The sequence below is a fragment of the Pipistrellus kuhlii genome, unplaced genomic scaffold, assembly GCF_014108245.1.
Source record: "Pipistrellus kuhlii isolate mPipKuh1 unplaced genomic scaffold, mPipKuh1.p scaffold_m20_p_7, whole genome shotgun sequence".
Taxonomy (NCBI): Eukaryota; Metazoa; Chordata; class Mammalia; order Chiroptera; family Vespertilionidae; genus Pipistrellus; species Pipistrellus kuhlii.
In genome coordinates this window covers 35,353,322-35,366,787 of record NW_023425573.1, presented here as the reverse complement: position 1 = coordinate 35,366,787, position 13,466 = coordinate 35,353,322, and the positions used below count along the sequence as shown (strand labels likewise).

General features: G+C 39.7%; 1 protein-coding gene across 1 annotated transcript; it reads left to right on the top strand.

Annotated features, from left to right (window-relative positions):
* Window positions 1–12,579: 12,579 nt before the first annotated feature.
* LOC118709539 (small nuclear ribonucleoprotein G-like) lies at window positions 12,580–13,000 on the top strand. Its single transcript, XM_036421706.2, has one exon. It carries the CDS (start codon window positions 12,618–12,620, stop codon window positions 12,846–12,848), a length of 231 nt encoding a protein of 76 aa, XP_036277599.1. The 5' UTR covers window positions 12,580–12,617; the 3' UTR covers window positions 12,849–13,000.
* The last annotated feature ends 466 nt before the right edge of the window (window positions 13,001–13,466 follow it).

The window sequence follows — 13,466 nt, the reverse complement described above, 5'->3', positions numbered from 1 at the left end:
ATTACCAAGAACAATATTAAACTTAATATGAAAACTGTGCTCCAGGTATACGTGGATTGTGGAAGACAAAGAATTTGAAATTATTTGGATAGAAATGTGACTACCAATGGGCATCATAATAGTAATTTAAAATATAGTCCTGACAATGGATCCGGAATTAGGACTATGACGTACAAATGTACATTTTACACACATCAGCACTTACCACACTGTATTATCATTGTTTGTTGCAAGTCATTCTCTCCCTCAAGGTTTTTGTCTCTGTTTTTTTCTTACTATATTCCCAGCACCTAGCAGTCTGGTAAGAAGGGCTTTTAATAAATCTTTAATAATGAATGAGCCCTAGCTGGTTTGACTCAGTGGATAGAGCATTGGCCTATGGACTGAAGGGTCCCAGATTCCATTCCTAGCAAGTGCATATGCCCCATTTATGGGCTTGATCCCCAATAAGGGGCGTGCAGGTGGCAGCCAATCAATGATTCCCTCTCATCATTGGGTTACTCTCTCTCCTGCTCCTTTCCGCTCTGAAATCAATAAAAATATATATTTTTTAAAAAGAATGAATGAGATCATCTTCCTATCTTCTTCAGGATGCCCCCTTGGAGCTTTGTATTTAAAGATGGATATAACTAATGTGCTGACTCTTCAGGGGAGAACTTAGAAAAGCTAAGATGTTGATAAATGAGAAATGGATTATTCATTTTATACTAGTAGAACTGGATTATTCAATTAATGGGAAAGCAAGTTGATGGTACATTAGTTACAACATTCAACTTCCGAACTTATCTTACACAAAGTATGTATCTTTTTTGGCTAGAAATATCCCAAAGTGGTTGGGTCTGCAGTCTAGTTCAAGGAAATAGATCATTAAATATTTTAATGGATAACAACAAAACTAAAATACAAATTGCTGAATCCTTTCACAAAAGAGCTCCAGTGATGAAGGTTACATATGAGCCCCTGTGAATTTTTTTTTAATATATTTTTCATTGATTTTTTACAGAGAGGAAGGGAGAGAAATAGAGAGCTAGAAACGTCGATGAGAGAGATACATCGACCAGCTGCCTCTTGCACACCCCCCACTGGGGATGTGACCGCAACCAATGTACATGCCCTTGACCACAATCGAACCTGAGACCTTTCAGTCCGCAGACCGACGCTCTACCACTGAGCCAAACCGGTTTCGGCGAGCCTCTGTGAATTAAGGAACTGGCCTCTCAAGGAACCCCTTCCAGAGCCAGGACCCCACAATTTCATGATAAATATGAGTTATCAGCCATCGTCAGAAGCTTTGCACAATTTAGGGGGGGGGGGGGGGGAATGCAAAACTTGTTTACTTTTTAAATATATTTTATTGATTTTTTTACAGAAAGACAGAGGGATAGAGAGTTGGAAACATCGATGAGAGAGAATTATCAACCAGCTGCCTCCTGCACAACCCCTACTGGGGATGTGCCCGCAACCAAGGTACACGCCCTTGGCCAAAACCGAACCCAGGAACTTTCAGTCCGCAGGCCGATGCTCTATCCACTGAGCCAAACCGGTTTCGGCTCAAGTTTATTTTTATGGTATTTATGTTCAAGGCATCATAAAGATCTGTGTCAATAGAATACAAAATATAATGTGGATGTATAGTATGTAGATTTTTGGGAAATTCTATACTTCTTCATGTATATTTGCATAGATTTTTTTAAATTAACTGATTATTAATTCAGAAAGTTCTAAATAAAATCTATAATAATAAAAGTATAATATGCTAATTAGAACAGGCAGCCAAACGACCTTCCGAATATCCTTCCAGATGAAGCCAGGGCTGTGAGATCAGGCAGAGGCAGGCAGGGCTGTGAGGGTTAAGCCCCTTGCACGAAGTTTGTGCATCGGGCCTCTAGTCTGATATAAAATACAATATAATTATTCCAGTTTAAAATGCAAAACCTTTGTACCTAATGTTTAGTATATGCAGTAATATATGGTTGTAGTAAGAAATAGTGAGAAACCACCCCAACTCTTATTGATTCTTCTGATCCAGTTATTGAATATTATATTGTTCTATTCCTTGGCCATTACTTTTATTTGAAATACTTAACTGTTCTAATAACCCATTTGTCACCAAAAAGAGCCTTTGGGTTTGGAGGTACTTGTTTTTCTTTTCCAAATATTAGTGAAAGGGTCCCCCAAACCTATTGATTTAGCACCAAATTTAAATAAGCCCAGAGATAGTCTCTCTCTCAATTTTTACATTGAGTAGAACAAGGTCAGCGTGGGCATCTTCCAAATGTGAAGGCTTAATTGGAACTAATTCTTTCATGATAATAATATACATTTAAGATAGCCACTAAAAATTGTCAATGCTAATTTAGTAGATCAATTCCATTAAATGCTTTGAACTTTTCACCACTTGCTAATCTCATCTATTAAATCAGCTATTTTTGTTAAAAAATCTAAAGCTATGACTTAATATCAAATTACAACAATGCTGGCCAGACCTAAGAAATACTTCCTATGTGTGAAATATAACCCTAAAGGATCTTAGGTTGAATTCAACTATAAGATTCTAGCCATAAAATTTTCTGCAGCCAAAATGTGGAGAGATTTTGTCAGTCTACTGGCAATTGACATGCTAAGAACCTTGCAGGATGTTTTTTTAATTTCAGAAACACATGCGATTTTTTTTTTTCTGAAGCAAAGCTTTAATATTTGTGATTATTGATTATAGACGAAACTATCTGGTTCACATTTTATTATCAAACACCAAGTAACTTAGATAATTGTTCAATTCAGATCATTAAAGATATCAAGATTTTGCTCAACATTTTCAGCAATATAATTCATTAATATAAAATAATGCTATATTTATTAATTAGCTAATGAAGAATTTGGAGAGAAGAGACTCCACAGCCCTACCAAATATCTGCTATGTCTCATTTGTTTGGGACTGGACTTCTAAGGCTATTTTTATTCCCTGTGATTTACCACCGGTATCCTCTGGGTGATAGTTGAGGAAACAGATGCTGGGAATCTCTCTGCGCTCAGTTCCTGAGAGGAGAATTCTGACTCACAGCCCCGCCAGCCGCTGGCTTTGTACTCACACATGGCGAGGGGGTGGAGTGAAACGTAACCGCCTGCCCAATTTCCAGGCTCTCGTTGCCAGTTTCCTCAAAGTTTCCACTTACGCACTTGACTCCCTCACCAATTTCGTTTGAAGTTCCCATTCCGAAATCCTGAACGGCATGTTCCCAGGATACGTTTAATTTAAAAAATAATAATAATAACTATTCCGCGGGGATTTTCCAACTGAAATTAAAAAAAAAAAAAATGGAAAACTGGGGATGGGGTATTCTTTTTTTTCTAGGTGTTTCCTTGACTGTTGATTGGTAGGACTGATATCTAAAGAGGGAAGATGCAGGAAAAAAAATTGTGGACTGTTCCCTTCTAAGCTCCAAGCACACTTTCTTGTGGGGAACCATAAACCTTCCCAGAGCTTCCTGCACCCTGTGATTTATTGTGAAAGAATTTGAACTAAAAGGGATCTATATCTATTGGGAGATTATAATTAAACTGTTAATAAAAATTAATGTTTATTAAAAGTTCATAAAGTATAGAGCAATATTCTTTCTTAGTGCACCTGGACTAACAAGAATATGGGGGAGGGAGGTTATGCAGTTTAAATGCCTTTTATAATGGACTTATAACAGAAGCACCTTATAGATGGAGAATTCAGTTTCAGAAAGCAGCAGTTCCTATTAAAATTATTACTTAATGGAGAAATTAAATTCACTAGCTAATCTGTGCTTTGCAAAGTTCTTTTAAAAACCTACTTTATTTTAAACAATAGGACCTAACTAGGTCATTTTTACAATTTATTTTTACATAAATCGATGAGACCTCCTTATCAGGCACCACTGAATTATCTAAATGTTTACTTATTAATTATATTATTTAATGTGATGTAATGATAGAAAAATGGATTTGGGGTATTTTAAAATTTTTATGCAAATTTAGCAATTGTTATTGCATTTCATATCAAATGAGTTTAAATTGATGAATCTGGTTTCATAACATAACTGCAACACCTCTGTGAGAATGAGGACACAACTTACTAATTTAATGAAAAATCTGTCAGTTCTTGGTGGGGGGAAGAGATGTTTATGTTTATTAGCATGTAGATCAAGCAACCATGTAAAGACTAAACTATTGATTTCCCATCATAGACACCTAATCACTCTCAGGTTTACCACTATGTGATTCTCTGTGGAAGATCTCACTGGTAGATTGGGCACAGTGCCTCCTCACTACCACCAAATAAATATTTCCACCAGCCACAGACAGACATACACACAGTGCAAAGTTAGTAATATTCTAACAGAAAATGAGGAGCTTTGGAAAGACTAATTGAATGAAAAAAAATTGGTGAGGTGCCCACAACGAGCAAAGAACTTTAAAATAAAAGAGATTCTCCAGTGGAAAATCCTTACAAACAGCTACACAACAAGCAAAAAGTCAGCATAAAAATTTACATTTTAAAAATCTATTCTCCAATAATATTGTGCACAGATATTAAAGAATTGCTAGTGGCTCAGTGAATGAAATCTGTGGGGGGGGGGGGGGGGGGGGGGGGGGGTCCCCACAGCCCAGCTTGCACACCCTCTCTAATCAGACATCCCTCTCACAATCTATGACCACTGGCTTCTAACCATTCACCTGCCTGCATGCCTGATTTCCCCTAACTGCCTCTATCTGCCTGCCTGCCTGATCACCCCTAACCTCTCTGCCTGCATGATCGCCCCTGACTGCCTCTGCCTGCCTGCCTGATCACCCTTCATTGCCCTCCCCTGCTGGCCTGATCTCACCCCCAACTGCTCTCCCCTGCCAACCATCTCGCCCCCAACAGTCCTCCCCTGCCAGCCTGATCACCCCCAACTGCTTCTGCAGGCCTAATCACCCCTTAACTGCCCTCCCCTGCTGGCCCAATCTCCCCTAACTGCTTTTGCCTGCCTGATGCCCCTAACTGCCCTCCCCTGCAGGCCTGATCTCACCTCCAACTGCCCTTTCTGCCTTGGCCCCACCACCATGGCTTTGTCCGGAAGGAAGTTGAACATCTAGAAGATGGTCAGTTGACCCAGTCTAATTAGCATATTACCCTTTTATTAGTAAAGATAAATTATATAGGATAAGATTTCTTAAATGGGGGGAAAGACAAAAATACATAATTCCTATATCTGGACTGATAGCCAGCCATATACAATATATACACTATATTGCCAAACCGGTCATTAAAAAATTGAACCACTTTCTTATACCTTACACTAAACATCTGTTGCCCTTAAAACCCCTTCTTAGCTCCCACCTTAGGTTCTGCCTTCACAGTTCACCCAGGTTAGGTACTGATTGGTCAGTTTCTATGCCAGTCAGCATCGAAAGTTCCACCTCCTGGGCAACCATTGGCTCCTCACAGTTAACCCAGATTAGGTTTTGGTTGGTCAGTTTCTTTGCCAGTCAGCATCTCTGGGCCTATCTCTGGGCCTGATCAAAGAGGAGGGGCTGATCAGCAGCCCCCGTGGAGGCCCAAAAAAAAAGAGAGGTGCAACTGCTGGCCAGGCTCAGAGATAGAGAGGCAAGGGTTGATCAACAGCTGCAGAGGCTACAGATCAGACCCTGCTTCTCTGTCCAGGCCTCTCTCGGGGCCTGATCCGCAGCCCCCTCGGCAATCAGTGCTGGGTCGCCATGCCTGCAGCAGTGGCAGTCAGTGCAGAGTTGCCACAGCAATCCCACACTGACTTCAGGACTGACTTCCGGTCAGTTGAGCCTTCAGTCATGGACCCTGGAATTTTATATATTAGGATAAGAAACACACACACACACACACACACACACACACACACACACACAAAGTGTAAATGATGCTAAACTACTTTTGTAGTTGCAACAAACAACTGATGTTTAACAGTTACATTCTTGGTCTCTCTGTACAAAAACACTAAATTAACCAATTGATTCAGTCAGACATTTGAGCAAAGAACTTCAGTCAACTACTTGGCCACCCAGGCAAAGAGGTAAATTCACCACCACTTACATATAAATGAAAAAAGACAGGTTGGCAATATGCTGATGGTGACACAGACTGGAGCAGGGGGAAAAAATTTTAAATGCATACTTCAACTCTGGTATATAAATCACAAGGCTAAAATCCTTCCAATATACACTCTTACAATTGTCTAATTTAAAGTCCCAGGCATTTGACAGTCTGCTTGTTGCTTTACTGTCTTTATATCTATCTTTTGGTTCATCAGTTTATAATGTTCTTTAATATCCATAAATGAGTGAGGTCATGTGGTATTTCTCTTTTATTGACTGGCTTATTTAAAAAAATAATAATAAATAAATAAAGTCCCAGGCAGCACCGTCATGGGTAAGACATATTTTCATTTTAACGTATCCCTTATACCATCAAATGGCCTGATTAAGTGTAATATTGAAAGTCAATTCTGTGGCATCTTAAGGGTTAAGTTCTGTGTTGTAATTTTGAAAAAACCTCCCAGTAAGAATCAGGCTTGAGCTAGTTCAGCGAAAGGAACTGTTCTATAATGAGGCTTGGCCTGGACCAATCCCAGTAGAATTAATTTTGTGCTGTAGGACACCTAGATAAATTAGTTTTGCTTTAAATATTGAGTCCTAAAAGAGTTAAAAGAGGGAGAATATCAATCAATAATTTTTAGATTAACTACTTTGTATATGACAAAACAAAATTAACTTTGGCATTATAACCCCTTCTTCTGGCATTTCAGATGAACCCTATATTTAAAATAAATAATTGGAGATTTTAAATCCAAGCAAACATGAGCATTTGCTTGTTGGCACAGCATATCAACTCACTTTCTGGTTTGTAAAAAGAAAAGATTACTCATATTTTATAAAATTATAAATATGTTTACTTTTAGTTATTAAAATCTGGATTAAGAATGCTGAAAATATAGAAATAAATATAGAAATATTTATTTGGGGTAATGGAAAAACTGAGGTAGTTAAGCTTTGGAATTCAATGAAAAAATATCTCAGTTGTTAGATTTTCAAATCCTATTTTAATTAACTCCCTCATTGTTCACCTATTATTTTCCTTTTATAAACTTGATTTCTATCAAAATATTTGTGCAGAATTAAAAATCATGTCTACAAATAACAAATTTAAATTAAAACTCCCTTGTATTTTAATGGCTTTTTCTGGTTAAATGTTCACCAAAAATGGTCAGTACAAGATTCATTTCCATGGGAGATGAAATCAGGCTTTCAACCTGGCCAATCGCCCATATAAACAAACTTCAATGTTATTTGGTCCTCATTTGGTAATTAAAATGGGAAATCACAATCATACTAAATTTACACCCATGTGCCAAAAAGTTATTTAGCAGATAGCTACAGATAGAGGAAATATCTCTTTAACAGACTCTTAAGAATACATCTACAGGAAGCATGGGGCTTTTAAACAGCCGTAAAAAACAAGAAGCAGTTGAACAGTGGCACCCAGAGGTGAAATGTATATTACTTCTAGAGATTTATATGGTTAACCACAATCTGTTTTTGAGCCATTCTTTTTGTCACTCAGGTTTTTCACTAGTAACCATATCAGAAATCATTTTTTTCTAAGTTGTATATTGAAATACCATATTTTAACAAATAAAACAAATGTTTTATTTTAGAAAAACCACTACTTGTGGATTAAATGGCATATCAATTTCCCTCCCTCAAAACAATAAACAAACCAGCTGAACACCAGGCCAGTACTTTCCAGAATTAAATCTAACGCTCACTCGCCTATGGCCTATCAACATTATTAGCTAAAACATTTTTAAGAAATGGTTCTGCAGCTACTACATGGTTTTCATACACCCCAAATTGTGTGTTTACTCAAAATGTTTATGTCAAAATACTGCATCTTTCTGAACCAAAAGTATAACCCTGGGGAGGTTTTTCAGAAATCCCTACCTAGCCCTCCCATTATGATGACAGCAGAGGATGGGGATGGGAGTAAGGTAAGTGCTGTGCAAAGATGAGAAAAGGAAACAAGAATGAGGTCTCATTCCGCGGAAAGTTTAAATAAAGTCTATTTTGATCAAAATGAAAATGAGCCTGATTTTTAATTAAAGCTCCATACCTTTGAACCTGCCAACTAGCAGCTGCGCTTAGCATTTGGCTGGCGCTGGCTCCTACACTGAACTGCAGGAAAGCACCTCCTCCTGGGCCTGATCACCTGCAGGGAGCCTCAAATAAACCTTCGTTTGTGGGGCCGGCACAGGTCAGGCTTTTTAAGAGCCTCAGAAGAACAGTCTTACTTTCGCTCCTGAGCCGAAATGCCCATACGTACTGAGCAGAGGGGGTTTTTCCAGTCCGCGTATGCCTAATCAATCACTGCTTTTCATCCGTTACTGCGTTTCCATTACCTTTTGTCAGACGTTTTCTCCAAATCCCGCTGCTTCTTTTTAATCGCCTAAGAAGCTACACGGATGTGACAAGCTCCAGAATAAGGCCCATCCTTCCTTATCTGCATCTCCAGCCTAATGGTGAGAAATGAGCTTCCATAAACTTGAAAAAGGCAGGAAAATGCTGCCAAGGTCATTATCCAGCCACTTAGAATTGGAAAAGAAGAGATCTGCCCCTTTTGGGAAGAACGCTAATAAAATTTAAAATAATTTTACAAGGCCTTCAGCATTGCATAGGCGAAATAAAGGAAATGGCCCAGTGCTATTCAAAAGAAAATACCTCACTTCCTAGTATCTGAAATCTACATCAGAATATAGCCCCCACTTTGCATATCAGTGAGAGAGGCTTATGTCTGCATGAAAACTAGGGTTAAAATACAGTAGTATCTCCTTTTTGATCGCTCCTTCTTGTTTTTTGTGGGGGGTTCCCCGCCCCCCTTTCCTGTAAGTACTAGCATCTATCAATACGTGGATATTCGGGGGTACCTCCTTCTATGCGGCCTCTGAGCCGCTCGCAAGCCGTTTGCCCGTGAACGGGCCGTGAACTGCAGCCACCAGCCTCTGAGCCTGCCTGTGGCTGAGTCGCGGGGAGCACAGTTGCGGGCTTTCTCGGACCCAAGACCGCACCGTCATTGCCCGCCTTTGGTGACTGCATCGTTACAGTAACGGTGTGGAGGAGCATCAGACTGACAGCATTTCGGAGCAGACCTTCAGGACGCTGCTCCTCATGCACCATATTGATCTCTCCAGCCATTCTCAGAACCCCCGCTGCTGTTCCCAAAGCTGCGCGGCGGAGGCCACACGCAGCAGCAGGTCCGGGCGCCATCTAGTGGCTTCTCCTGATCTGGGGGCGTCCGTGAGAGACTGTGGGGTTTAATAGGAAGGTTCTGGGAACAATACCTAAAGCCAGCCTGCAAAATAAAACATTCTTCAAGCTGCAATAGAAGCAGTGGGGAAGGAGGCTTATCTAAAGACAGGAAAAGAGGAATAGATACGTGCAGAATAGATTCTGCTTACATACAAACGGCTCTTACAGGAATTTCACAACTGATTTTTCAATATGAATCCTAGTGTCCAAGTGCCTCCATCATTTATATATTTACTATGAGAAGGAAAATGTGAAAAGCTTATTTTTCCAAAATATTGCCACTTGTCTGTGCTCTCCTAATTGCTTATCCCCCCAAATAATGCTTCCGTATGATCCGAAGCCTCTGCAACAGCGGAGACTATTAAATATTGAATAAATAGCTGTGACATAAGTAGATGACTCTCTGTGTGAATAAATGCTCCGGTTATTCTGCCCTTTTGATGAGCTAAATATATCAACAATAACTGACATTTACTGAGCTTTACTAAAGCAGGCTGAAGTGTTTATACGTCTTCTTATTGGATGCTCACAGCAGCCCTATGAAATAAGTACTTTTACTATCTTTATTTTATGCTCAGGAAAGCTGAACCTGAAAAGTTAAAAAAAAAAAAAAAATTCACCTAGTTGACACAGGTAGTAAGAGACAGAGCTTATAACTGGATCTGAGTCTGTCTCCAGGGCCTGGCCTCCAAACCACTATATCAACAGCGTCTAACCTCTGAGTTATTAAATATATGGCACGCTATGATCTTCTTACTGGTTGTGATATTTCAATGATTCACTTTACAAAAAGTAAATAGTTATCATTTATCCCATGAAAAATCAGTTATTTGGGTAGCTGTTCAAAGTATTCAAGTTGTTCTGATTTTTTACCATGTTTGTTCTTCAAAGAATGAGCTTACTATAATCAAAAGATTTGCACAGAGGAAGGAAAAGAAATTACTTTGCTGATCAAAGGACTAATGTGAACTGACTGCCTTTAGCTAAGACTGCAACAATGGAGTGGAAGAGCTAGGGGAAATGCGAGATCTGCTAATAACTGTTGCTTTGTTTTTTCAGTTCACCTGACCTCTTCGAGCATTTTAATTTAGAATTGCTCCCCACAGCCCTCGGCGTTGGTCTCCTGAGTAAGCAAATCAGGAACCTCACAGGAACCACCTGCGGGGGCTTACTTCAAGAGAATTGGAAAGGGCTCCCAAACCCCTGAAATATTTAAAGATGTTTAAAATTGCTTTCTTAGAGCTTCTTGCCTTTGACTTCATTGACAAAGGGACATTTATCACAATTGTTCAAAACTGGAATAAAGCACAACATGGATAAATAACATGGTAAATTCATACAATGAAATATTATTCAGCATTTAAAATGAATGCACTAATACACACACACACACACACACACACACACACACGACAAAATACAATTTGGAGCAAAAGATGCAAGACACAGAATACACAGGACTCCGCTTACATACAATGCCAAAGCAGGGAAAGTAAGCTCTGTTGCTTAGGGATGCATTCTTCGGGTGGAAAAACTACAGAGAAATGCACAGACGTGAGGCCCCGAAAAGTTGGGCTAGTGGTGCCTCTGAGAGGAAGAGACTGGAACAGGACAGGAGACACAGCAGTTTCTGGAGATTCGGCAGAGTTTCGTCCAACTGTTACGCTCATCTCCTGTTCACTTTACTGTATGTTTTATTTCACAATAAAAATGTAAGATGAACACATCCAACAGTCATTCAAAAATGCATCAGAAAGAACACATTAAGCTTTATCCATCACTTACATTTTAGTGAGAATAAGTTTATTAGCTCTATGATTGCAGGCAGATTGGGAGGAGAGGAGAATAGAGCAAGCATGAAGATCACATTTCAGAAGAGGGTAATGGTTGGATTGTGAGCTCTGGAATCAGACAGGCCTGGACTTGAACCAGAAGCCTGCTACTTGCCAACTGTGGGCCATGGACTGGTGTGTAAACCTTTCAAACCCTCCACTCTCCACCTGTAAAATGAAGATCAGAATAGGCCCTGCGTTCTGATTATTATGAGACTTATGAAATGTACTAGTTTTCATTAATTGCCCCATAAATGTCTTTTTTTTCTTTCCCAGAGATTGGAATTGGAGAAGAAAATCACCACAGGCAGTAGTAGAAGTGAAAGCTCAGAGACTACCCTCACTGTATTTATTTCCCACTCATCCCTTGTCACTTCCCCACTGGCTTCTTCACGAACCACTTACCTGAGATTGCTCCAGCAAAGGCCACCAGGGACCTTCTTGTTACTACACCCAATGAACATCTTTTTCTACATCATTTGACATTGTTGGCTGTCCTTCCTCCTTGAAACTTTTTTCCCTTTGGTTTCTTCAATACTCTAAGTTGTTCCTTTCTTGCCAAACTCCTACCTGTACCCATGGGTAGGCCCTTGTCAGGTCCCTTTTGTCCTCCATAACCTCCTAACTGGCTCTGTCCAATGTGGTCACTCCCACACTTTAGCCAGAGGGCTTGTCCTAACATGTAAATCTCATCATGCCTCTTTTCCAGAGCCTTCATATGAACCTCTGTGATCCTTAGCCGTGGAGCAGCTGATCTGCCTGTCTGTCCTCAGGCTCATTTATTGCCATGCTAACCTACCCAAACTTATATAGACTTTCTTGCCTTTATACCACCTGTACTCTCTGCCTGGAAGACTCCACCCTCCCACCCATCCCTCACCACTTGGCCTACTTCACTTGTACATCTTCAAAACTCAAGAGAAATCTCTTTCCCACCTACTACCCACCCCTGCCTTTGTAATCGATACAATCCCTGATTATTCTTGAACTACTGCATTACTTGTGTGATGATCTATCCTATATAATAAAAGGCTAATATGCAAATTGTCCCTTTAACTGAGAGTTCAACTGGGAGTTTGAGGAGGGGGCAAGGCCAGCCAGCCAACTGCCTGCAGCCCCTCCCCAAGGCCGGACTGGCCCAATCGACACCAATTGGAGTGGACTGGCCAGACCCCAGTCATGCACAAATTTGTGCACTTGGCCTCTAATGTCCTCATAAGACAATAAATTCCTTTAAAGACAGGTACTACTTCTTGTTCACCTTTGTATTGGTTTCCAAAGGGGAGTTTAAGGTCAAAAGGAGTTTCGGGTGTACCTAGATCCTATTCATCAAGATCTGGGTAAGCTCCTCATTTTTTGGTACTACAAGATTAGCATATCAAGATCTGGGAGAGAGAGACCATGAATTCTGTTTGGAAGTGTCTGTGAGCTCGCTTGGATATCATGAGCAAAGCTCACCCTCCCGAGTTAAAAAAATTTATGGACAAGAAGTTATCATTGAAATTAAATGGTGGCAGACAAGTCCAAGGAATATTACGGGGATTTGCTCACTTTATGAATCTTGTGATAGATGAATGTGTGGAGATGGCAACTGATGGGCAACAGAACAATATTGGAATGGTGGTAATCCGAGGAAATAGTATCATCATGTTAGAAGCCTTGGAACGAGTATGAAGAATGGCTGTAGTTACCAGAGAAATCAGTTGCTTCCACATGTCCCCTCTCCACAGCATGTTTTACTAAAATATAAAAATAGAGTCCTGTCCATTTTCACATTGAACTTTTGTTAAATAAACTTTTGTATTGAAAAAAAAAAAAAAAAAAAAAAAAGATCTGGAAAAGTCAAGGTCTTATTTGTTCCTCATTCCAAGCACATGGATAAAGATAAGAAATCAGTACTGATAACAGGGTTCTGCTAGTGCCCTTGGGTTCAGCTAATAAGAATTAAAAGAATGTCCACGTGCCTTCCCAGATGGCTCTCTACACCTTTGTATACCACTACCCAACACAATGAGCAACAAACACTGAGTTAAGTGAATTGATGAATGAGGCATATAATCTATTCTATCCCAGTTTTACAGACTACCATTGTCATCTCTTCCGCTGCAGCTCTCTCATTCACTCCCTTTTCTAAAGGGAAAAAAATTATGTGTCATATCCTGGTCCTTTAAGCCCTGTCTACTAGCATTTCTTAGTCTTGTCATAATTATTATATTTTCCACATTATATTTAACTAATGAGCCACTTTCTTCAAAAAGGAGAATCTCATCATAATAAGATTACTATGACAAG